At 42.1% G+C, this 26906-nt stretch overlaps 1 protein-coding gene across 10 annotated transcripts in view; it reads right to left on the bottom strand.

Annotated features, from left to right (window-relative positions):
• Nucleotides 1-858: 858 nt before the first annotated feature.
• The window catches only part of kif1b (kinesin family member 1B), a 64491-nt gene continuing 38443 nt past the window's right edge, over nt 859-26906 (bottom strand). For 7 of the 10 annotated variants that reach the window (XM_071203801.1, XM_034086594.2, XM_071203802.1 and 4 more), the window contains 25 exons: nt 26335-26513; nt 25409-25546; nt 24016-24267; nt 21582-21700; nt 20934-21019; nt 20236-20365; nt 19774-19927; nt 15343-15433; nt 15130-15248; nt 14867-14922; nt 13664-13772; nt 13084-13150; nt 12401-12485; nt 11476-11581; nt 9762-9876; nt 9450-9583; nt 7997-8058; nt 7768-7913; nt 6753-7013; nt 6557-6628; nt 5887-6008; nt 5640-5792; nt 5236-5428; nt 4189-4307; nt 859-4104 (listed from right to left, as the gene is read on the bottom strand). In XM_071203801.1, the coding sequence (XP_071059902.1) occupies nt 4062-4104; nt 4189-4307; nt 5236-5428; nt 5640-5792; nt 5887-6008; nt 6557-6628; nt 6753-7013; nt 7768-7913; nt 7997-8058; nt 9450-9583; nt 9762-9876; nt 11476-11581; nt 12401-12485; nt 13084-13150; nt 13664-13772; nt 14867-14922; nt 15130-15248; nt 15343-15433; nt 19774-19927; nt 20236-20365; nt 20934-21019; nt 21582-21700; nt 24016-24267; nt 25409-25546; nt 26335-26513 (3111 nt within the window). In that variant the 3' untranslated portion in view covers nt 859-4061. The remainder of the gene's footprint in view (nt 4105-4188; nt 4308-5235; nt 5429-5639; nt 5793-5886; nt 6009-6556; nt 6629-6752; nt 7014-7767; nt 7914-7996; nt 8059-9449; nt 9584-9761; nt 9877-11475; nt 11582-12400; nt 12486-13083; nt 13151-13663; nt 13773-14866; nt 14923-15129; nt 15249-15342; nt 15434-19773; nt 19928-20235; nt 20366-20933; nt 21020-21581; nt 21701-24015; nt 24268-25408; nt 25547-26334; nt 26514-26906) is intronic. The other 3 variants (XM_071203803.1, XM_071203804.1, XM_071203806.1) reach the window with 1 other exon arrangement.

Below are 26906 nucleotides of genomic sequence, written 5' to 3'. Positions count from 1 at the left end.
AAATCCTGAGCAGAGATATTCGTTCTCCTATTGGCCCTAGCGCCCGCCACACATAATACGTCAGAGCACAACCTCTTTAGAGTTAATGCATCGATGGTTGGAGAGCCGTATATATTTAACAAAAGCTGTGTTGCTATCGGGACAGCAACACAGATGTGTGTGTCCAAATCAAGCTAATGTCAGTTATTTAATTAAGTGCCGTACTTAACGTGTACTTATACTTGTATTACATTGCTGAGGTACATTTACCTTCCAAAAAATAGAATAGGCTTTATTGGCATGACGTTTGACTTGAGTTGCCAAAGCATCAAAAGTAACAGTGAGTAACAATAGTTATAAAAAAAAAAGATGAAAATAGTAAATGCAATTAAATAATAATCATGATATTAAGCTTGTGTTGGTACAATTATATTGTTAATTTCCTTAATCTAAAAGTAACTTAAGGAGGTGGTAAATTGAATATTGAAACAACTATTACATCTATAAATGTCTTCGTCTATTTCCTATAGTTTTGTCTGTTTTGCTCTGGCACGTATTGCAGTCAGAGTAGGCTACAATATTTATTTTCACCTACAATCAGGGGTAATTTCTCCATTTCAGAATTAGAGGCAATTAATTTTAAGATTAAGAAGCACAGGTTACTAATTAATAATTAAGAGACATTATTGATTTTGTCCAAAATAAGAAATAAGATGCTAAAACAAAACATACTACATAAATAAAAGTTACTATGACAAACCACATTTTTGTTCCTCATAAAGATGCTTTTAAAGCACACAGGTATGAGGAATGTGTACCATGTAAAAAACAAACCGATGGGAGTCAACCTGCATAAAGGATAAGACAAACACACAGCACTTGTTCTGCTAATGCACAGTTTGCACTTTTATTGTTGCCTCATTCACTAAACAGTTCAATGGTGCAAGATTACCATACACAGAATTAGGATATCTGCATGACACATCTATGCTATACAGCGAATGGATTATAATTATTACAAATACAGTAAACATATTTACATTTTAATTCAAGCTCCATACAACACGGATATTTACAAAATAAGTATGAAAATGAAACCAGTCTAACAAATAATGTACAGTGTTAATGTTGTGGTTTGTCGTTTTCTTTTATGAACTAATCCAGAGGGAACGCAGTAAACTAATATTACAATGTCAGGAGCTGAGATGGAGAATATCATGGGTAGTTTTGTTTTGCAAGGCATCAACGGAAGAAAAGAAAAAAACAGTGTTGTGAAGAAAGACACCAGCACAACATTACTAAACTGTCTTTTAAGATGTCACGAGCTACTTTGCATTATATTCCCTGATATTAGAAAAAAATAAAAGGAGTTAAAACCACTCTTGTTTTGTTATAATTCAAGTGGCTGGAGTAAATATTCTTAAAGTCCAAAGCAAACTTTCAATCAAACCACTTTCTCATAAAGAGGAAGCACTAATGTAACTCACCTTCTCTGAAAAAGAGGCAGTGAGAAACATATTAGTTCTCTTTTCATCTTTTTTTTTTTTTCAAACGCTGGAAAAACACTTCATAGTACATTCAACGCTCTCCCAGTTCAGACCAGAAGAGGCTGCCCCACCGTCATTTGGTTCACTCAATAGAACAACTAAACCGCACAGTCTTTATTTGATCAGTTAGTTGAACCTTTTATTAATATGTGCAAAGAGCTGCAAACTAATATTTACATTGCAAACAATAAATACACAATCCAAAATACACCTCTGCAAAATAGTCAGCAAAGTGAAAATGTTTGCTCTGACAGGTCCTCATGTTGATATCTCCCACAGTACGCTGAGGTTAATGTGTTGCACTTAGAGCCTGATCAGTGCATAGATGGTTGTTCATTATTATTTTTCTCGACAGACCATTTCTCTTTTCTAATTTCAAAAGTTTTTTGTTTCTCTGACTGGCAGGTTGGCCGACCTGAGGGCAGTGACGCTCTGAAATGGTCACTCATTTTGACTTCCGAGGCAAATGTTTTCTATACTTTAGAAAACATTGAAGACACGTACCTAATAATTCCACTGATACTTGTAACAGGCGATGACTACCTCCGTTTCCTCCCACTCAACCCTATTGTCTTTACATAATATACACTGGGCTACTACTGGTTGGTTGGCCAGAGTTTTTATTGCCCTGCTGTATCACACTTGAAGAGACAGAGGCATCCTTTATGTTTGAGCCAATTGTAGCAGCTGTTTTGTACAGAGCAAATATTTCCACAAACAATATCAGAAATAAAACCTTTGTATATATGTCGTCCCTTTAAATATCACTTCTTTCTTTCTCATAAATAGCTATCCAGTGTAGCCTCGATATGTGCTCTAATCAGTGTTCCTGATACTCAGAAATAATCTTGGACTCAACATGTGTGATCTGCCCTTGTCTTTCTATAGATATGTGTTAATGTGCAAAATAAGGTTAAACACAAGTAAAGCTGGTTACAACTCAAGAAATCAATGCCCTCTGTTACATCTCGTATAAAACGTCACTGTGGAATGGTTAAAAACAATGTTAATAATTTAAAAAAAGGAAAGAAATGTCAACCCAATGAGTTAGATGAGTTTAAATTCAAGAACACAAATAGAAAATGAACACGTGGTAACCTGTGGTGCTGATGAACAGTAAGTACGTCACTATCATGACAGTGAGGGGAGTCATGGGACCGTTCACTATCTGTCCTGCAGGCTATGAGCTAGCAGCTTCATCACTTATCTTCTGGCTTCAAGGCTAGAGCATTGCAACTTCATTCTCTTTCTTACTCGCTTTTCCCCAGGTGTTGTTTTGTCTTCGGTATCACAAGTACAGAACGGCATGGTTAACTAAATACTCTCAACATCCTAGTGTAAGGAAAGAGGAGCCTAGAGGAATGTCTTACATTTGAGTTAACTACCACACTGATTCCAGTACAGACATTATGTACAAATCATATTCTCACTTTAGAGTACCGTCAGTCTTCCTCCTCCTCCTCTACAAAACCTGTTTCTTGAGATGAAATGGCAAAAGGACAGGGACAAATATCTACTCCTAGCAGGAACAATCCATTGTCACATTTTCACTGCTGAGATATGAAATGTTCTTTACACATGTTTGCATGTTAGCGTGTATTTTCGATGTTGACACAAATGCATGATTGTAAGAAATCACTGGCTGACGGCACTATAGGGGTTGGCGATGGTGAATGTGTACGGACTGGGCGGGGTCTATATATTACATGGATGACAGTAGGAACCCAGCGCTGCCTAAGGTCTTGCTGAGACACAATTTTCAGACATTTTGCTTCTAACGGTTGTTTAGTAGACGGCAGAGGGGAGCTACAGGGGGCATCCTATTGCAAATCTCATTAAGAGAAGAAAAACCTATGAATTCATTAGCAGCAATAGATCTTGAAGTAGCCTTGCCTTCTGTAGCAGAACATGAACTGATACGTCACTTTAGGAGATATTTGTATATTTTCCTTTCACGGTTTAAACTTTAAGTTATCAGATTTACATTTATTTTAGGTAAGCAAAACTGGTTTTCTCCTGAGGACTGCTGCAGTTATCATGCGGGCATATTAATAAAAAAAAATAGTTAAACTCTTCTGTGGAGACAGATAACACTGATAGACAATTTCTTTACAGATGATTGGCAAACTGAAAATTAGTGTCCATAAAGAACCGTTTCTGAAGAATCGTGCACACACAAGTAGACTATTACAACATGCTACTAGTTAGGGAGTTAGGGAGTGACAACAAAGCAAATCAAATTAGACCCAAACTTTGTTATAAAGACAAAAACACAAAAAGCGGAGGAGCAGGGAGAGAAAAATAGAGAGCAGGAAGGCTAAGTTGGCATAGGGATGTGGAAGGGAGCGGGGGAGGCAAATGTATCTGGAACTGAAACTTTTAGTCGCATGAAAGGAGACTCAAGCCACAAGTCCACTTACAAGAGAAAACTGTCAAGAATCACAATATGATTAATAAGTGTTAACACTCGGTTTGTTCAAAAGGCTTTCCAGAAAGAGAGGAAGCCGTTGTTTTTCTGCCTGCCGCTCGACCCACTCAGTTCTTAATCGGGCCGCCGCGCCTCCTCGCCAGCTTAGATCTGTGGGAACAGAGTTGAGTGTTGTGACAAGATGGCAACAAAGCTTCCTGCTAAGGGAAGAGTAAGAGAAGTGTCTGTGCATACCTTATCGTTCCTGCCAGCAGGGGGTTAAAAGCGTACAGCCAGTCGTTCATGTCTTTCTCGTTGTTGGCCTGCAGGAGGATTCCTCTGTGTTTTGTGCACACAGCAAATGTGTTGGGAGTCTGAAAAGTAAACAACAGTATTTGTCATGCTGAACATTTCCTTTTTGCTATAGATGAGAGTAACACCTACGTCACTTCCGGGCGAAAATTACAGCCCGTCCACTTTTGGGGGAAAACAACCTGTCATTTGAATGGGGGTCAATACAAATTCTGAAATTTTTGCCAATCCGATCAGACATTTAAGAAAAACCGTGGATTTTTGGATCTTCAAAGAGCCCGATTACGATGGCCAGACAGGCAAACAATTACATTAAATCATTTGAAATCGACAATCGGGTTCGATATATGGTTAAATTAAAATCAGTAGGCGAGGCTGTAATTTTCGCCGGCTGTTACTCTCATGAGCGTGGCGGAAAATAATTGTTTTAACATGCCAAAAAGCTGCTGTGTCGTTTATTGCACCTCAAACATTAAAAAAATGTTCAGTGTTTCTGTACTTCCTCTAAGAAAAAAGCACAGTAAAAGAGGACCTCTGTGGCTTCAGGCTTGATCGCCATTCAAATGACAGCGTTGGTTTCCCCCAAAAGTGGGCGGGGCCGTAAAGTGTCTTAGATGTTACTCTCATCTATGGACATCGATCGCCTACTGCTATATTAAACCATATATCGAGCCCAATCTTGGATTTCCAATGATTTCATGTAATTGTTTGCCTGTCTGGCCATTGTAATCAGGCTCTTTGAATATCCAAAAATCCATGGTTTTCTTACATTTCTGATCGGATTGGCAAAAACTTCAGAATTTGTATTGACCGGCATTCAAATGACAGCTTTGTTTTCCCCCAAAAGTGGGCGGAGCCGTACTTTTTGCCCGGAAATGTGTTACTCTCATGTATATAGTTTAAGGTTGCAGAAGGAGAAGAGATTTTAAAAGTTGTTATATATTGTGTGTTTATTTAGAAGCAGAAATACACTCGGCGTGTTTCCCCTACCTTGAGCATGGCCTGCTGGTCTTCACTGTACTCCACCTGAGCTGTGGAGAGGTTGAGGACCCCCCGCTCCACCGGGTCCTTGTCGCTGTTGTAGATGAAGACATAGGGGCGGCGCACAACCACAAAGTGCTTCACCCACGAGTTGGAGCGCGGCTCCATGAAGCTTAGGAAACCTTTTTTGGAAACTACAGATCTAAAAAGGAGAAGAAAAAAAGAGCAGTCAGGAAAACTCCTTTGTTTGATGCAGTGCTTGTTTTCTGTGGAAGAAAATTTAGTTCACCCAGGTTCAGGAATCAATTCAAATGATATCTGCTTGGATTGTAAAACAGGATTATCTTTTTTTGTTTGTGCTACAAGATGCAGCACATATTGACTTTTGGAAATTACTTCACTGCAACACTCACCCTGGCCTCATTTCTTCAATATCAGGCACCAAGTTGAGGAACTCTTTCTTTCCAGCGCGTGCTAGGTAGGACGTCTCCGGACTGGGAACCATGGGGAAGTTTTCATAGTCCGAGCAGGAGGGACTGGAGGCACGGGAGCTGTTCTCTGGGGTCCTGAGGAGCAAAGCACACTCAGTCAGCATCTTGATCATGACAATAGACATCCCCAATAACAAAGAGGAATTTAGTATAAAGTATAGAGTTTTACTTTTGGTCCATGGATCCACAGCGTGAGTCGGACAGAGAGGGGCAGGTGGAGGAGGGGGTGAGGGTGGCGCTGCTGAAGCTCTGGACTGATGGGTCCCGTCCCATTGGGGAGATGTCAGACAGCTGGGAGGAAGAATGATGAAATATATGTCAAATGCAGTTTTCTGTTTCCAGGACAAATACTGCAAGTAGAAAAATACTAGGGCTGTTCCAAAAGTTTTGTTTTCAAGCTTATCTTTATATATAGTCCATCAAAAAACATGTGATAGACCATTTTGACTTCACAGCGCTCTGGAGTTACTTGGAATCTTATTAAATAGATAGTAAGCTATAAGACTAATAATATTACATTAGCTTGTAGCCCTTTAACTGCACATGTTCAGAAATACCAAGTTTCAATGAATAGACATGCAAAAAAAAGAAGCTGCACAGCATTTAAATGTTGATTTTAATTTCGAAATGTAAGCTTTAAACTATTCACTACAGCGTTTATTGTTTGGAGAGTGCACTGCTGATACTAAAGTAAGTATGAGGGGACAAAAAGTAGATGTATATTTAGGGGTCACTTGCCTATTTGGTAATTCTCTACAGAATATGACTTAAAGCTAAACCGAACCATGAAGACGTTTAAAGTACTTTTAAAGTAAACATTTAATTCCGTCATTACTCACCTTGCAGTCACTGATGCTGTTGACCAATTGGTTGTATTCACTGTTGAAGCTATGTGTCAGGAGGCGCAAGCACTACAACAGAACAAAGATGAGACTGATTTGTACACAGCAGAGGAGTAGAGGTGATGACCATGCAGCACGGCACACAGTACATTTTTCACATGTCAGTATCCCATAATACAGCAGTCGCCCTCACCTTAGTAGCCAGCTCCTTCTCACGATCCACCAGGCTCTCGATGTCGGCCGAGTCGTAGCCGCTGCTCTCGCTGGGCGTGATGGCGCTCTCGAAGGTGGTGCTGGAGATCTGCGAGGAGATGGAGGTGGAGGTGGACAGGCTTCCGGTGCTCATGCTGGGGGACAGCAGCTCGCTCAGGGACTTGGTGGGGGGGGCTGTTCCCACAGGAGCATCGTCTCCCAGCCTCTCCCTCAGCAGGAGCAGGTGGCGGGTCTTCTCCACCTGGACCAATGACAGGGGGGCGTTTAAGTTTACATCGCAGGAAGAACTTTGAAAGTTGGTATTTGTGTCTTTGTGGGATATTAGACAAGGGCAAAGCAGGGAGACACTTTTTATGCTGCTATGGACAGTCTTGCACTAATATACATTTATACCAACTATGTGCAATATGTGCAATTTATATATATATATATATATATATATATATATATATATGCCGTTAATAACTGTGCAATATATACCTGGCTGCTACATCTTCAGAACTGTTATAGGATGTGTATTTTGTAAATTGTGTAATTTTTCAATTGTTTTTTATCTTTAATATTTTTTGTATGCATGCTTCTTGTTAACATTAAGCTCTCTTTTCTTTTGCTGTAACAAATGTAAATGTCCCCTCTGTGGGACGAATAAAAGTATTCTGATTCTGATTTTCTTTACAGTTTTTGAAGTGACTGTTATTTTATATATATTGATTGTTGTGCTTTTAGTTATGTCTTTAATGTGTGCATATGTACAAATGTGTGTATATATATATATATATATATATATACACTGTATATACATATTTTTATATATATTTGTATTTTGTACTCCTCGGGATTGTGGGAAACGGTATTTCGATCTCTATATCTGTACACACAAAGTGAAAGATTGACAATAAAGTTGACTTTGAGGGAGACGAGGGAAAGCTTTGGAAGGTCAAAAAAGGGATGTTTTTGTTTTACTTTAAGAATGCAGATGACCTTTGAGGACCTACCTCATGCAGCTGCTCCATTTTCTCCAGCTCCCATTGGTGCTCCAGGATGAGGCTGTCTCCTCTGGGCCTCCAGCCAGCCAGGTTCTCCTCTCCACGCACGTAGGCCACCGATGTGTCCAGGATCTTCCTCCTCCTCCGCTGCATCCCTGTTCAGGACATAAGCACTCTTTAGGAAAAACTGAGAGGAATCAGGAATAAGTAGCAGCCTCTTTTTGTTTTGTCTGCTCACCTGGGCTGCCTGTGTCGGACATCTTACACAAGCTCAGCTCGTAGATGCCAGTGACGCGATTGCTGTAATGAAACAAAGGAGATTCTGTATTATTCTGTTGTATACTTTAAAAGTCACATTTTATTGAAAGAATAAATGTTACCATTTTTCTTTATTTACTACATATCTTATTTTACAAATAATCTGCTTTAATCCATGGGGGTATAATTCAGGGAAAACTCCGGCTTTCCGGTCATCCGAAGCTGGTTCTCTTTTTAGCAGGCTAGATCTCCATGGTAATATATGCTAAGCAGCTAACCTGGTCGGGACCAGGTTAGGTTGCAGGCTAAGAGCTCAACTCAGTGAAAGCACCGCCTGCTGACCAATCAGAGCTCCGTGTGCGGAGTTTAAAGCGATCAAGTCATATTACAGGAGAAAGGAAATACAGAAAAACTGCCGTCGCAGGAAAGACGGCCGGCAAAAATCACCGACTGTGTGAACGTGAACATGAATAGAATATCACCTCCATCTTCAGAGCAATCTGACTATTATAACATTAGCGTTAAGAAAGCTTACTTAAATATCGGCCACAACATAAGTAACCGGATCAGAGTACATTAAGTACAGTCCGCGGCATATCACTTCATAATGTATCATATATCTCCTTATCTGAGTCAGCTGAGCCGTATCTGGCCGTGCAACACTCAGTGTCACATACTGTATGCAGAAGTATTATTTTAAGCAACACATAAGTTGACGAAACACTCGAGACAAATGTAATTGAAGTCAGATCGTGTTTTAGACGGGGCAGTGATATCATAAACCTGTTAATGTATGCATTCAAACACTTTTTCTTTTGCCAGCTGTATTCACCTTGCAGGTGCAGCTATGTGGCTTTTATCCTGGATAAAGTGTTTAAGTCATGGATGTTTAAAGTTTAACTTCTTCATTTTTGACTAGTATTAAAGTTCACTTTTCATTCAGGAAGTATGACGCTGCGCTGTCAGTGCGCTTCTCCATGTTTGTGATTGGTCGAATGCTCCAAATACCACCCCTTTCATGTGAACGCGCACCTAACTAGATAGGACACGGCTGGCTTGAGCGATCCACTTGATAACCAGCGTCGTAGTACAGTTTAGCGAGAGCGCGTATGTTTTGGATTAGGCCAACCGGCTAACTCAAACATATCCAGGTTAGGTTGAACCAGGTTCGTAGTATAGGCCCCATATGTGTTGGCGTTAAGCTTTTCAAAAACAACATTATGACTATATATTAAAGAGCTGGTAAAAAAACATCCTCCTTAATGCAAAAAGGGAGGCAAGCACTTATGATTTATTTTCATTAAAAAAACAAGACGGATGGTTCACTTGATTGAAATTGAGGATATACATTTTTTTTTATTAAAAAGTTCTAAAAAACAACAACATTTGGAACAGCCCTAGATATATTTCATCCCACTGACATAAAATCTTACCAGTCAGGGGTTTTGGAGTATCCACTCCCGAAGAGGTTCCTGAGGGAACGTGGGGGGGAGATCTTTGCGTCTCTTGAGTAGAAGACCATGCAGATGTCTTTGGTAATAATAGCAGGCTGGATGCAGTGGTCCAGCTGTGAAGAGGAGACAGAGATTTGATTTTCTTCCTGTATGTTCCTGCCTGTGTACATGACATAAGCTGCTGCTCATAACCAATTGCCCCTTGCAGGATTAATAAAGTTGTTGATTGATTGATTTGTTGACCTACAGCTTAATGCAGAACATTTCCAACACATTCGGAGCAATACTGACCTCCAGATATGCAGACAGGGTCATGTAGATTTTCTCTCCATAAGGAGTGACTCGGTTTAGCAGAAGGGAGTTGTGCAGGGAGCTGTCCCACACTGCCTCGAAGCGGTAGAAAGTCCTGAAGGAGAACACCAAAAATATATTTAATTATCAACAACACGAGAGAAATTCACTTACCTAATGTTATCTTCTAATAGCGCTATTAGAAGTCCTAATCAGTGCTGTGTTAACAACAGAGAGTGTAGGATATTTATGCAGCAGTGTTTAAACTACAAGCAAACCAACTAGTCTAATTTGGGTAGTAACCACATAAAGTCACATATTCTGGAACTGATGTGGTGGGTAAAACAACGACAGTGAACGCGCCGCAGTGACTGACACACTTATCCTAAGTCACAACAAGATGTGAGGAACACACCAAGGTGAAAGCTTAACTATAGACACAACAACACGTGTTCAGTGTTAGAAAATGTGGCAAGAGCAGTGAGTCGTGTGTCACAGTTGGCACATACCAAACATGGGAAGCAGGTTAATATGTTCTACATATCATATTTAAGTTTTGATATAAATATTATACCTCATTGTATCAATGTGAAGACTGTTAGAGCATTCACAGTTTAAAAACTAAACTGAATACATACATTTACTGTAATTATTTGCATTTAATAGAAATTACTGTTTTAAAGATCTCCTATCATGCTATTTTTAAGCATATATTATGGGTGAGATTTCGGTACGGAGGAAAGGGGAGAGGGTTTTGTTTTCTGACACTTTGTGAGTGAGTTCCCTGACACATCGGGGGGGACAGTTATGTATAAAGTGCATTTTGCATGATAGGGGACCTTTAAGACTCTTTTAGGATTGACACATTTCCTGTCTTTGGCAGCAGGGGGCGCTGTGCCCTACTGACTGAGAGCCAGCCTGCCCTGTTGGAACCTCAATGGGCTTGGTTGTTATTGAGCTATGGCTCAAACAGTGAATAACAGCTGAGAGAAAAACATTCATTTGGAATCTGGGTGCAACAGCAGACCAACATAACATGATACAAACTAACACAAAAAGGGTTTTGCATTTGCATGTAAGCTTGCCTTTATTTCCATAAATGGTTTACAATTTGATTTCGTTATTCAGATCCTAATATTGATTGGAATAAAGGCAGACCTAATGCAAAAATGCTAACAAAAAAACACAGACTGTGGAGAACTTATTTCTATGAATCTATAGGACTAAAGAGAAGCATAAGGGTCTTTCACAGAAGGAGCCTTATGTTCTCCGCTCACTGGTACCTATCAATATCCTTATCAATAGAAAGCCTGAGCACAATCAAGAGTCCAGCCGCAGCAGGAGGAGAGAGAGAGTGCACAGACAAAAAGAGAGTCAGGCAAACAGAGACAATGGAGCAAATTAACAGGAAAATTAACAGCAGTGAAAATGGAAATGGTCATGCAATGATTACTCCAAGCCTTCAGCCAATATAAAGACACATACACAAATGTTGTTTCTTAACTGTTTTTTAAGGATAAATAAATCAACAACCACATGATCACGATAAGATAACTGAGTTGAGATGTTCTGGATTTAAAACAATATAAAAATGTTATTCAGGTTTGGCTTGGATTAATAAGTGTGCATCAAACCTGTACTTATAGTAGCACCTAAAAAATACGATGGGTTTAAAACGTGTCATGTTTGTACAATTTGAGTGAATCTCAGATACCTGTTGGAGTTGTGAGATGACTTGATGTTTTTGGCAGAGATAATGTTGAGGGACAGGACAGCATCAGCAGCGCTGTCGTCCACCTCAGCCTTGCTCCTGATACGACCTGATGGACACAGAGCAGCACAACTCATCAACATCTTGCCTGGAAATACAAAGGAAGAATACAGGAAATCAGAAATTCCTCTTTTATCAATATTGAAAGTCTAGATTATTTGAAAATGAGGAAAACATTTACATTGTAAACGTCAGAGAACACTTCCATATAAATTAAATGTTCAGGTGTGAGCAAAAATGGGTTGAAAGCAGCACACATGCCTGCTTACTTATGAGTCTCTCTGGATACAAATGTCAGCTTCTCAGAGTATACAATGTAGTTATTTCCGTCCATCGGCGAGAGTATAAACTACTTTTAAAAAGTGGCAACCTGAGGGGAAACTGAAACAAATCCCATAACTGAGGATTTTCTTTTAGTGCAGCCTCACAAAGCAAGCTTCCTTTGAGACGATAATAGGTGCTGCACCAAGTTTTTGATTTTTTTTTTGATTTTGATATACTTTATTAATCCCCGTGGGGAAATTGTTTCTCTGCATTTGACCCATCCTAGTGTTAGGAGCAGTGGGCAGCCATTTTGAACAGCGCCCGGGGAGCAGTGTAGGGAACGGTGCCTTGCTCAGGGACACCTCGGTAGCACTTGGTCTTGCCGGGACTTGAACTGGTGACCTTCCAATTGCCAAGCCAAGTCCCTATCGACTTCGCCACCACCACCGCCCCAAAGTTGTCACTGACTTTGTGAATGAGGAAACAATCATGTAGCAACATCCTGTTTTTTTCTGTTCTACTGTGAAACAGCTGCGTTTGGGTCTCTGCAGCCTGTTTCCTGTAGAAAGATAGTAGTAGTTATCCTCTGAGGAACCCTGCTCACCCACGACCAGCTCACGCACGTCCTTCCAGTGGAGCTCGCTTCCCTTCTCATGGATGAGAGTCACCGTGATCCTGCGCTGGATCCCCTGCAGCGCACATAACGGGAGCTTAGGATCGGAGTATAGACATCTAGAGCGCAATAACACTTCTGAATGTTTCTTGTAAAATAGAAATGGTATTTACTAGGATGTTGTTCGCTTTACTTTTGTCAGTGAATAGTGTGTGTAATAAATCTGACTTTATAATGGTTCACTGAGAACTACACCTGCACACACTAGTCTGTGTTGGACATGGCGCGTGTGTTATGTTGTGATCATGGATGTTGCCCCTTGTGCCCATTATGTGATTGTGATGTGCTATATGTGACATGTATGTAGTGACGTGTGTTGTTTGCATTTTATTGTTCTCTTTTATCCATTCGCCTCTATCTACTTGTCTTTCATCCTTTCTTTATAACTAATGCTGTTGATGTATGGTGATTTTAATGTTGGCTAAAGCTTTCCCATTTACTGTTTTTTGTGACAAAAAAAAGTTGATTAGCTTGATTGATTGACAGCTAAATAAAACTTTGGAATGGTATTTACTAGGGTGTTGTTCGCTTTACTTTTGTAAGGGAATAGTGTGTGCAATAAATCTGACTTTATAAAATTAGTGATTAATGTACTATTTGTAGAAATGCAGCACCTGGTGCAGCAGGTAGGTGCCGTTGCATGGCAGTCCTCCGCTGTGATCCACTACAGCCGGGATGTACCTGTGGAAAGAGCGAGGAAATACTCAATCTGATCATACATAACATATCTCTGGTATTCTAATTGATTAATTGCATTAAAAAAAAAAAGATATCGACCAATTGAAAAAGGGCACACACACAGGCTATTTCTTTTTCAAAGTCAAAGCTCCTAGATCTTAATTCATGGTGATCATACTGACTGATTGGTCATATGTTGCTGGAATATGCCCAAGTAGAGCCATGATATCCACAGACTCTCTAAACTATACTGACACTTAAAAATTCCCACCTCACTATTTTAAGAACCTGTCATATCAGGTTTTTACTATGTTTGTGGTCATGCGTCATATGGAGTAGAACGGGAAGGTTCTGACATTTAAAAACATATTTTTAGGTTTTAGTGGAGCACTTTAGGAATTACAGTAGACCCCACATCATGTTATTTGTTTAATTTCCAGATAAAGAACTAAAAGTAATTGATAGATTTTTATTTTCTTCTGTATGTGAATATAAGATGAATGTGCAGACACTCACTCTCCGGTGGGCTCCAGCTCGCTGATCTCAAACCAGACCAGCAGGTCATATTTGCTGACACACTGACCCAGGTTGGACTTGGTGATGGTGTTCAACTTGGTGGCTGGAACTGACACACACAAACACACATTTGAAGAAGGGATGAATGAAAATAAGTGATAGATATACACTCTATAGATTAAACTGCTGAGCCCTAAGCAATCAGCCTACATTAAACTCAACAGTTGGACATACTGAGATGCTATAAGGAGCTAAATCACAGATTACACCACACCCTGCTGTCTGACACGTCAGGATTATGTTCCTGTTGAAACGGGCTAATCTCTGAGGCACACGGCTACAATTATTTGTGTTCAATATGGTTAAAAAGAACATTATAGCACATGACAAGTACTGTAATTGGACAGCAGCTGAACCAATAAAGGCTTAAGCCTCTGGGTTTATGCTGTGAATGCTAGGTTGCTGATCCTCTATGCTTACTGGTTTTATAATGTACCCGAAGGTGTCAGCAGTGAAAATGACAGTGGAGAGTTTGGCTGATTGACTTATTCTAAACAGACCTGCAGCAGCGAGGCGCAGCAGAGCACACCTCACCACTGCAGAGCTTTGTGGAGCTACTTCCTGCAGTCACACAGCACATGAGACAAACAGAGCTAATTTCTACAACAATGGTACATCTAATGGCTTAGCTACTACAGTGTCTGCTGTACCAACCATGGTGCCTGGGCACAATAAGCACAGGGTCATTGGACACGGGGAGGAAGATGAAATGAGAGAGCTGGTCGGCCTCATCCTCCAGACTGGCCACAGCAGAGGAGGCCAGGGCGTTGGCGTGCTCAGACAGCTGGTCCAGCACTTTGCCGTTCATATAGCCACTCATCAGGTAGCGCACTAACTCTATCTTACGGGCGTGGTCTGGGGTGTCAGTGTGAGATGTTTTACGAATAGCGAGGAAAATTGGAGGTGAATAAGGAGATTTGGGAGTGGGAAGATGGAGTTGGGTAAGAGGATTACGGATGGTGTGAGAGTGATTAAATAAGAACAAAAAATCCAGAGGAAGCGAGAAATGAAAGAAAAGTGGAAGAAAATATGAGGCATGCTGACAGAACCATGACCAACAGAAGAAACATGCTGAAATGAGGATGACAGGTGCAGAACAAATTGCTGTTTCAGAATGGGATGAGATGACAATAGAATCCTTACCTGGTCTAGAGAGAGGCATGGGAATAGGGTAGTACTTCCTTGACTGTGTTGGAGGACTGTGGAAAAGAACGTACACTTACTTAATATAGAAAGCAATTGGAACATTCTCACAAAATGTAACTGTTGCATTCTAGTAGTCTGTTTGCCGGGCATAAAGGGAAAACAATTGAAGAGGAATCTGTGTCGTGATTAGTACAACAAAGGAAAAACACTCAAGGAAAAGAGCATTGCGACTTGAGAATGTCTTTATTAACTGCACAAACCTGATGAGCTCCTGGCCATGAAGGTGCAGCGGGTGCTGCTGGTAGTGGCCGAACACCTCGAACACGATGGGCTTGGTCTTTATGTACTCGATGAAGGACTCTGTTACCTCCACAGAAACCTGCTCCAACAGTAAAGAAAGGTATTGTTAAAATGAAAGTCAGTTACATAGAGCTGTTGAACTAAAGTTTGTGTGTGTGCGTGTGTGTGCTCACGTTCTGGACGTGGTAAAAGCCCAGAGGAGCTCCTTTGCCGGTGTTCTTCAGAGGCTCAGTGGAAAAAGCCTCATCATGACGGTGCAGGAAACTAAGGACAGAAACATAAATGGATGTTACTTTTATTAATAAACAAGATAGGGGTGTTCTGTTATCACACAAAAGACATGTCAGCATTAAGCCTTCATTGTTCTTTGTATTCATTATTGGCAAGGTTCCTATTTGAAAGATAAAGCAGTTCTCATTCATAACACTCCGTTCGATGTCTCACTATGGGATGCGCCTCATCGCGGAGCAAACAGAAGCATCAATCTCATTACGCCAATCCTGATTGGCTGGTGATCTTGACGTCAACGTCAGGGAATCGCCCTCTATAAGTAGCCTGCGCCACAACGCATGCGTCATTCAAACACCTCTTCTCGCTTCAGAGCACATCTCTAATGGTAGCCGGGCTAGCTTAACAGTCCACAGACTGAACCAAAGCTAATTTCGGTCGACGGGCGTTAGCCGGCTACCCTATTCTGCCTCGCAGAAGAGTATGGTATTAACACACCAGTTAGTATTATAGTCAACCTCGCCGTTCTTCCTCTGGAATTAAGGTAAGATTTTGATTCTCAAGCTAGCAACACACCTGCTGCCAGCTTGTGTTTTTTTCCCTCACTGCCGACACCACGGTAGCGAGGACGTTTTTTCTTTTCTCTTCTCACGGAGGAGAAAAGGATTAAAAGAATATTACCACACCAGGTAATATTCTTTGAGGAAAAAGACCCACACTGCCCTTTTTTCTCCGGATTAAAGACACATTGGGAACACCTTTTTTCTCGACGTACCTGTTAAGAGCGGGTCCTCTCCACGCCTCTCTCCCTCACACCAGAGGAGTCAGGAACTCGGAGGCTCGGCTCTGCGGCTGCGGGTTGAAAGTGTCAGGCACAGACTCACACCAGATCTGTTCGTCCTGCCTCGGGCTGGAACACGCCCAGGAGGCCATTGACAACCCCGGCTCGTGCGGGCATTGTGCCCGCCTCACCATGAAGAGCCTCCGCCGAAGGTTAGCACAACAAGCTAGCCTGTCGGGACAGAACCCCCTCATGTCCACTGGTTTGCCGGCTGGCAATCAAGACACGGGGGCGTCCGCCGCAGAGATGGAGCCCCTCACTGGGTCGGTCTGGGGCTCATCGACAGCGGCAACCGCAGAACCGGAATCCCGCGCCATATCAGGCCGAGACCAGGTGGCGGCAAGAGACGCGGGAACGGGGCCCCACGCTTTACCAAGCTGGGGCTCCCGGCTGGACCTCACCATGGTTTCACCCGCGGAAGATGTCCTAGAGTTAGACTACATGGAGGACGAAGAGGATACCTCTAAGTTCCTCCTGTCTGACTCGGATGAACAGTCCTCTGCCCAAGCTGCCTCGAACTCTGCTCGGTTTAAAACACCGAAGACGCAGAGGTCGCAGCCCACCCCGAGTCCCCAGCCCAGGCTGGAGACAAGGGCAAGTTGGCCGAGAAAATCTCCGGTTCCGGCTGCAGCTCAGGCTCAGCCAACCCAGAATTTCGGCCAGCAGTTGAAGAAGAAGCGAGCGGCGTGACAGCCCCTCCTTCTCCCCTCCGTGAATGTGTTCCCGCCGCCTCGAGAGATGCCTAAACACCATCCTCAAGTCCGCACAAACACATGTCACACATTGGTTGATCCTTCTGTCATAAAACATTTGCTGCTGACGCATCCAGGCTTCAGGCCGAGGGCGCAGCTCAAAAAAATGAAGAGAAAATCAATAAAACCAATAAACAGCCCGCCAATTTTCTCCCCTTTTGAGAGCAGCTACGGCATCTCTCAAAAGGCGGATTATTGACGGGTCCGTGAAGCCACCGCCACGCACATGCGCGGTGCCGGCTGGGGTCGTGAAGGCTCCCCCGCCACGGCGTGCGGAGAGTTTTGGTTATTATGTAATGCGTAGTGGCAATACACCCGACTTTTCTAATGCGGGACGCGCCTACAGGTGCTGTCCTTTCACAGAAGGTGGTCACCACGGACGCAGGTCAGACAGGCTGATAGGGGATTTACGAAGGTCGCCGGTGAGAGGTCCCTAGAGCAGAGACCTCCAGCGGGCACACGTAAACTACCCGGAGCTTTTAGCGTTGTTCCCCACCCTAAAACGCTTCCTGCCTTCTCTCAGAGGACACCATGTCCTCGTGAGGACAGACAACACGATATCGTGTATGAACCGCCAGGGGAGGTTGCGTTGTCTCCAGTCACACACACTGGCACACAAACTGATCCCTTGGAGCGGCAGACGTCTCCTCTCTCTGAGAGCGACACAGGTACCGGGAGTGATGCACCCCGGGACAGAACTACTGTCCAGAGGTGCACCACTCTATGCAGACTGGACTCCACATCCAAGGATCGTGAGTCCGCTGTGGGTGCGTTACGGCAGAGCCGCGTTAAGTCTGTTCGCAAAAGGAAAAAATGCTCAATGACAGCTGTTCTCTTTAATGCACGATTTAAACGCACCGTTAGGCGGGGACGCACTCGTACACGATTGACCTCCGGGTCCTCTGTACGCGTTCCCACCCTTGACTCTGTTACCCCCAACTCTGGCCAGAGTGAAGGAGCAAAGCCACACACTTACTCTGATGTTTCCACCCTGGCCCGCAACGTACGGGCTGGCAGAGATATATCAGCTGTTGTGCGGGCAGCCATGGCAGCCCCCACCACGCAGGGACAGATTGTCTCAGGCGGGAGGGGGCGATCCTTCACCCACGCCCAGAGCGCGGGGCACTATGGGCCTGACCCGTGAGTGGTACAATCTGAATACAGTGGGACTCCCTCAGAAGGTGATAAACACTATTCAGAGTGTGAGAGCTTCCTCCACCAGGTCTCTTTACGACTGTAAGTGGAGGGTGTTTGAGGAGTGGTGCATTCAAGAAGGACACATCTCTTTTCAATGTCCTGTCGGGGTGATTTTATCATTTCTACAGGACTTGATCGATAAACACAGAGCTTTCTCCACGATCAAGGTGTACCTGGCTGCTATTGCTGCATGCCATGTGGGCTTTGAGGGTAAGACGGCTAGCCAACATCCTTTGGTTTGCCGTTTTATGAAGGGAGCTCGCAGGCTCCTCCCTGTCTCCAGGTCACTTATGGGACTTGGCAGTGGTTTTAAATGGGCTCAGAATGAAATGGGCTCAGAATGACCCCATTTGAACCCCTGGAAGGAGCTGACATGAAACATCTGTCACTAAAGACAGTGCTGTTACTGGCTCTGGTATCCGCCAAGCGGGTCAGCGATATTCATGCACTGTCTGTACATCCCTCATGCACTCAGTTCGCCCCAGGGCAAACGAGAGTGTTGTTGAAACCCACCCCTGCCTTTACACCAAGGGTGGTTGGTTCGTGTACCCCGATTGACATTGAGGCAGTTCCTCCGCAGCTGGTTTCCTCCGGGGAGCAGCAGCAGGATCTATTGTGTCCAGTCCGGGCTTTACACACATATATGGACAAATCAAAAGAGCTTCGTCTTAATGACCAACTCTTCGTGTCCTGGGCTAACCCTCACAAGGGCAAGCCTTTTACTAAGCAACGGCTCTCCCACTGGATTGTGGAGGCAATTGTTTTGGCCTATACGAGTCAGAATTTGCAAGCACCTTCGGGTCTGCGGGCTCACTCGACTCGGGGCCTGGCTACATCCTGGGCTTTGTTCAAGGGTGTTTCCATCCAAGACATCTGTGCAGCGGCGAGCTGGTCCTCGCCTCTCACTTTTGTCCGCTTTTACAGGCTAGACGTCTCCGCTCCAAGCGTGGCCCGAGCAGTGCTGGGCACCTTGTTGAGTCAGGACTCTACCTGTTAAATTCTGGTTGATCGGTGATCTTCGAGATAAGCTCGTCTGGCAATACGGGAGCTACAATATCCCATAGTGAGACATCGAACGGAGTGTTATGAATGAGAACTATAGGTTACTTACGTAACCCCAGTCTCAGAGTAACATGAAGTGAGATGTCTCACCAGACGGCCCTCCTTGCTATGGTGAAGCGAGAAGAGGTGCTTATTTTGAATGACGCATGCGTCGTGGCGCAGGCTACTTATAGGGGGTGATTTCCCCTGATGCTGACGTCAAGATCACCAGCCAATCAGGATTGGCGTAATGAGATTGATGCTTCTGTTTTCTCCGCGATGAGGCGCATCCCATAGTGAGACATCTCACTTCATGTTACTCCGAGGACTGGTGTTACGTAAGTAACCTATAGTTTCAAAGAGATGTCTTATCCATTTTTTTTAAATAAAATGCCTTTCAAACCTACAGGGCGATAAAATACGGTATCTTATTTAAGTATTATAGTTATTTATGAGTTTCTCCCTCATCAAAGCTGTTCTCAGCCGTATAGCTTTGATTTTAGGATTTAGTATTCACAGCATATTTATGAGGATTGTTGACTCACTTGAACTGGCAGAAGATGTCTGCGTACTCCGGTGGGACGCTGCTGGCCTGGAGCACCGTGACACGGAAGGTAAAGATGCTGCCCACCTCCAGCTGACCTGCCAGACCCTCACCACAGCTCAGCTTGGGGTCAGCCATGTCACCCAGCTTGAGATCTGGAGAAAGCAACAGGGGAAAGTTAGAGAAGGACTTGTGCTCCGATTAATTGAAAATGCTGCACCTGTGTTTTGTTATCTGCATATGAATTCTAAGCTCTGCACAATACAACCAGACTAGTTTCCGCACTTTATGTGATTTGTAAAGACATTCCTTCACAAAGTATGAAAAACTGCATGAGTCTCATTTCCATGACTATACATGTGCAGCCCTCCTTTGCATTCAACTGGAACATCTGCCCAGTGTTTCCCTGCGGGCTGAGAGGTGGAGATTTACGAGTGGAGAGGAAAAAGTCTGGAAGCCTTACCCATGTCATTGATTCTGTTGAGCTCCTCTGAGGGTGTGGTGGCCTCTGAACTCTGGCCCTGACCCTCCACAATGCGCAGCTCTTCCAGGGACAGGCCGGAGTGGGTCATCACCGCGGAGGAAAAGTCATTCTGGGGAGGAGGATAAACAAGACATCAGTATAGAGCTGCTAGAAGGGGTGGAAGAAGTACCCTGATCTTTTACTTTAAATAAGTATTACCAAGGTTTAGAAATATGAAGTTACAAGTAAAGGTCCTGCATTATGTAACTTGGGTAAAAGGACAAAAGTATTAGCAATAAAACATAATTACAAAAAGTAAAAGCGCTCATTATATAGGGTAGCCAATTTCAGAATAACCTATAGAATATATGACTGAATTCTAACCGTTTTACTTTATATAATGTCGGGTAGCATTTGAATTACCCACAATAATCTATTAAGTCTTTACACCATATTACATCATCATTTTATTATTATTAGTATTGTATTATTAACCTGAGTCTGCAAAGTAACTAGTAATGACAGGTATTAAATAAAAGTATTGGAGGAAAGTGTGACATTGTTTGTAGCAAGAACATTAACACATCTCCAGTCTCTGTGACTTTGTTGTAAACTTTGTGTTTGATCCTAAATATTTAACACCCACTCTCTCGCAGTGTCTTAGGTTTGAATCTTCTTCCATCTGACTCAGGGCTCACCTTTTTGAAGTACTCGTCATCAAAGGAAATCTTGGCGGTTCCTGACTGTCTAACTCCTGACCCGTAGTCTGGGGCCTCCTCGTCAGCTACAAAGAAACAAAATAAACTTTTATCAGGATCTGACGCAGACATGGCAGACTCAAACCGACAGAGCACTTTAAAGGAACACACAGAACATCTGAGGGAGTGTTCTCTCTGCCACCAGATCTGTGGCTTTGCAAAACGTTCTCACAATGATATCAAAATAGAAGTGAGAAACAGTTATCTAGCTATTAGGTTTGAGTTACATATATTTTGCCGTCTAAATAATAAAATATGGCACCGATACATGTAATTGAAACATATTATGTAGGTTTTTTTTAACTATATTATTCAAATGTAAGTTAAACAGCCTGTTTCACATGGATATCGCACAGTTTTTATTATCATTAGTTTATGTTTTTATATTCTTAGATCTGTATCTTCTTTTGATTTACCCTCACCCGTCTATTTATGTACACGTGGATTGTTTTTTACGGATGCAGCATGGGTGAAAGCCTAATCTATAAAGCACAATAAAGTGAATGTGGAATGAGTGATTAGCAGGCATAACCTTTGCATGGAGATGCTAGCAGTCGTGCTCATTAGAAAATCTCATTAATTACTCACCAGCTATAGCCTGGACCCCCACACGCAGGAAACCACGCACCTCGCCCTTCTCTGTTACTATGGCAACACGGTGCACCAGTGGCACAGGGTACAGCAGGTTGCTCAGGTACACGAAAGCTCTGCGAGGAAAAGGAGGAGAGAGACTTGAAATTCTGCTGCAGTGTGAAACAGTTGAAGTCCTTGGATCCAGGAGACACATTTTAAATCGTATTAATGATGATTTCTGTTTTTTTGTTGTTATATAACTGCAATGTATTGCAATTAATAAAGCTTATTAAAACAAATTGCATAGCTCCCAATTGAAAAGTATCTGAGTAGTGACAGACAATGTTCTAAAAGCTTTACATTATTTACTGACATACATGTCTTTACAATGATTTAAATATCATAATGTGCAAATAAAGCATATATTAATAACTACTATAACATACAGCATTAGAAACAATAATGTTAAGGATTGAGCAAAATAATGAAAAAAGAAAAAACATGTGAATATTACATTCTAATTGCTCCAGCCCTCTGAAATCAGCAGCAGTTTAAAGCATCCTCTTTATTTTTAAACTGTGTGACAGGGAGATGACAGATCGCCTGGGACGCAGCAGTAAAGGTTGTAAAAGACTTGTTTATTGTGTCGTAATACAGATATAGAGATGTTGGTCTCTCACTCACACACTCGCTGACGTGGTTTTTTTTAGGGCTTGATTTGTTTTGCTGCACCCCTGGTGACCTACTCTTTGTGTGTGTGTGTGTGTGTGTGTGTGTGTGTGTGTGTGTGTGTGTGTGTGTGTGTGTGTGTGTGTGTGTGTGTGTGTGTGTGTGTGTGTGTGTGTGTGTGTGTGTGTGTGTGTGTGTGTGTGTGTGTGTGTGTGTGTGTGTGTGTGTGTGTGTGTGTGTGTGTGTGTGTGTGTGTGTGTGTGTGTGTGTGTGTGTGTCCCTCCTCCTCCTCCTCCTCTCCCTCTAATGGGAGACTCGAGGCCGGGTAGGAGGAATATCAATCTGGAAAATCTCTGAAGTCACAGTGACGAAGAGGCTGAGCTACGTCTGGTGCGCAGTCTGGTGGCGTGCATGGCTTGGCAAATGCTGTTTATGACTCAGCTATGACGTTACCGGTGCTACGGCAACGGTACAGCGTGTGCTCTGATTTCTAATGCTGCTGCAGCACATTACTTCCTCTTGACAATGAATTAAAAACACAAATAAGCATGATAACAACTAACAGTGAGTTAATAATATCTACAATACATTTCAAGAGCAATGTTAAAAAACACATACAGGGTTATAAAACAAATTCATGTTATAAATAAAATAAACAAATAAATCAAACAAGGGCTAAAGGATAAAAAAAAAAATGGACAGACAGCTAATCAACTTAGACACAGCAAATCCACAGATGGAGTTAATACAGTCAGTGCGATGATGGTGGCAGGGGATGAGACATCACGCTGGGAGGAGGTGGAGAGAAGAGGATGGTGGCTTTTCAATTTTTGGAAACGGAGTCTAAATTAAAAGTAAATCATACAAAGTGGGCCTGTGAGCACAGAAGCATGACTAATCATGTTAAATTGCAAAATTGTCCAATGTATCTCTGCAAAGCTGCTATGAATACTTGATCTGTTTCTGAAATTATGCTCTAAGCATGGAGGGATTTGCTGATAAATAATAAAAAAGATATGGTTATTTATTCGCTGAAATGTTTAAATAATCTACTTTGCCAGCTACCATAATAATATATAAAATGATATCTTGTATCCTAAACATCTCCTGAACATGCCTCCAGGGTGAAATCAAAATCCAAAAATGGAGATAATTCTTGATGAATTGAAGGAAATGGGGGATGCGTTTAACAACAGCAAAACTATATTAAAGAATAGCATAAATCTTACTCTCACAGAAAAGAAATGTGCCTGCATAAGTGTAAGACAGAATATGTTGAAGTGTTTTAAATAGCAAGCTTTTAGAGACAAATGTGTTTGGTAAGTAATAAGCATACTAATAAATAAGACTTACTATAATATTGGAAGGGGAGCGTGAGAGTTTCTAAAACGATGTTTTGATAGTTCTGCTGTTGTTGAAAGCATTGAATTCAATTAATCAAGACTTTTTCTATTTATTTGTATACTTTGTTCACCGTGGAGGCCTGAGAGGAAACAAGGAAATTCTTCAAGTATTCAAGATAACATGGGGTCAGTTGGTGACATAGAAAATAATATCTTGAGGGAGAAGCATTACTTTAAATATCATTCATCTGCATTTGATTATGTTGCTCTATATCCTGCACTCATTCATCTTTATGTTATGTATTCCCCCATTTGTGTCACTTTGCTCTATATGTGTATTAAAGATAAACATTATTAAACCAAGCCATCATCCCCCCCTACACCCCTGTTCCAGCCTGTGTGTGGAGGGCGTGGGAATGCCGCTGCCGGTCACCAACCTTCCCACCAGGATGAACCAGGGGGAGCGGTCATAGAAGGGGTCCTGGCCGTCGCTGAAGATGTCCGAGCCCTCCTCGGTGCCGGCATCTGAGCTGGTGTCGTCCACAAAGGCCTCGTCGTCCATCAGGTCGGACATCTCGCTCTGACGCTCGTCCGCCAGCTCGGTGATCTCCGAGTCCGTGGTGGAGAAGGTCGGAGAGGGCGTGCGGTCGGCCAGGCGCTCATTTACACAACCGTTGAAGATCGGGGAGCTGACGGGTTGGAAGTTTGGAAATAGTGGCAAGAACCAAGGAAAGGTACAATGGAGCAATAAAAAGAGTTAAAGAGGCCATCGAGTATAGCTTTGAAAGGACATTTCACCTTGGCATTGTGTTCCCATTAATGGCATGTTGTTTAAAAAGAAACAACATAAATCCATGTACTAACATACAAATAAATGTTATATTGAAATTGCAATGTAATTGCCACAAACGGTATCTGTAAATTCATTGGTAAAGATGTGTTGATTTTTACCTCTATCAATTTTGATCATTAACCAAACCAAATCTATTGAGAACATATTTGTTAATACTACTACTTGGAAGCCATTGCAAGTGCAACATAAGGATTCATTTAATAAAGAGCAGGTATTACAAGTAGCTGCTAGCTGTCAAAGATATATATATTTATAGAAACTATTTTATACCAAAATGAAATGCCACTTTAAAAAGGACTAAATTCACATCTTCTAATGCATGCTGGTTCAAATACAAAATGCCACATGTTTCCACTTTATCCAAATGCACTATGTTATGAACAAGCTTTTGTATGAACTGGAAGGCACATCAATATGAGAATGGCAACAGACAGAAACATTTCACAATGGGTAAATCAAAATGACAGAAATGTGCAATAAAGTTTAAATTAAAAATAAATAAAATGTGATGTCAAATAAAATGTATAAATACAATAGACCGTATATAGATAAATACACAAAGGAATATTTTACAATGAACATGAAATCAAAAACACCAAATGAAATGACAAATTCACCAAATTATACACATGACAAAAAATACAATGAAAGATTCAAAAAGAAAGAACAAAACAAAAAGCTGACATAAATTATGCTTAAACATGTTATACCACTTATACACATGACTCCAATGACAGAAATGTAATCTGTATAACAGAATTTGACGATGAATACGGAAAGATTTTATGGAAGTTAACACATAGATCCATTTTAAATAAATGGATCACAAAAGCTGATTGAGTTTCACCACAAAAACCAAACCTATTACTTAGGACTCAAACAGCAAACAGGCAGCACCACAAACACTATTCATGCAGAATATTAAGTGAGTCACAACATACGCAGTATAGTTTGTCTCCATCGTTCCTGTTACGTACCTCCCAACCAGTTTAAACCAATGGAAGCGATCATAGAAGGGATCATTTCCTGTCAGAGAGCCCTCTCCGTCCTCCTGGTTGGTGGAGGCCATTTCTCCAGCGCGGTCATACATCTCCCTCATCTGCTCCAGCCTCTGCCTGCAGATGACGTCACAGGCCAATTAGCATTAACGGGAAGCAGAACGATAAAATACATCTCATCTAATGGATGGAGGGCGGAGATGTCAGTCTTATAATTTATGGTATTTTTTTTTCTGTTACTCAAGGCATGAGAAATGATCTGACAACAGGCTGATTGAGAAAACTGAGATCAGAACAACATGGGAGCCAAAGCAGACTGAAGAGACTGAATGTGCACAATACACTAGATGTTGCGCTTGTGCTGGCTAAGTATGAAAGGTTCCCTATTATACAATTTTTTATCAATATATTATAGGTCTCAGATATATACAAAGCATGTCTCTGAAGTGTTTGGCTCCAAATACCAAACAGATCATGAATTGTAGCATCCCATAATCCCCTCTGTTTCAGCCCTGTTACAAAAGTGCTGATGAAAATAAGGAGCCACTCCCCACGCCCGTCTGACAGATATTTGGTTAAAAAGAACACAATGGTGCTCTAGGAGGAGATTCAGGTGATAAGGTGGGGGGGGTTACCTTGGTTGGTGATTGGCTAATGGTTACACAAGCCAATCATAAAGTGGCCAAACTCTGATCAGCTCATTTTCAGGTTTTTATATAAATGGATCAGGACAAAAAAAAAGCGACTCTTTTTTCCTGAAACTTTCAGAATCTCTTTACACAGAGGGGACACATGTTTATGTATAAGAGACATGAACAAATGGATTTTGCATAATAGGTGGCCTTTAACATTTAAAACATATTCAACTACAAATAGGATTAGTTAATTTAAGGTATGGGCATTACTTGAGTTTTTCGAGGGACCAGTAGTGTGTGGCTCCGTTCTTCAGGTCCTGAACCTCTACGGCCACCACGGTGCGGGGGAAAGGCCGGGCGTCGCGCTCTTTCTCTGGCTCTGGAGACACGAGCTCAGGGGGCAGCGGAGAGTACAGAGTGTCTGTCAGCAAGACAAACTGGAACTGGACCTGAAGAGTGGGAGAGGTGGTTGGAAATAAAGAATAATTGGAGAGTTTAAAAAAACATCAAGGCAAGTCAAATACAAAAAACATTCAACTAGCATGAGAATCCACTCAAAGGATGATGACTTTAAGCTCTGAACCTTCAAGATTATTTTTCATTAAAAACACTCCGGAGACATCAAGGGATAGGTATTTTTCCATTAAAGATATACCATGATGGAAAGGTCAAACAAATCCATAACGGCTTCCATGTTGTGGTCTTACTCTTCCCAGCATCCTCTGGGGCAAAAATGCTAAACCAATTAACATCACTGGATATAAATAACAGACAGAAAGGAAACCAAAGATAAATAAAACTCCTGTGAAAATGTCTATGTGACAGACGAGCCATCTCCATTA

Source organism: Pseudochaenichthys georgianus, chromosome 7 (genome assembly GCF_902827115.2).
Source record: "Pseudochaenichthys georgianus chromosome 7, fPseGeo1.2, whole genome shotgun sequence".
NCBI classification, from domain to species: domain Eukaryota; kingdom Metazoa; phylum Chordata; class Actinopteri; order Perciformes; family Channichthyidae; genus Pseudochaenichthys; species Pseudochaenichthys georgianus.
This window is presented reverse-complemented; position numbering and strand designations above follow the sequence as displayed.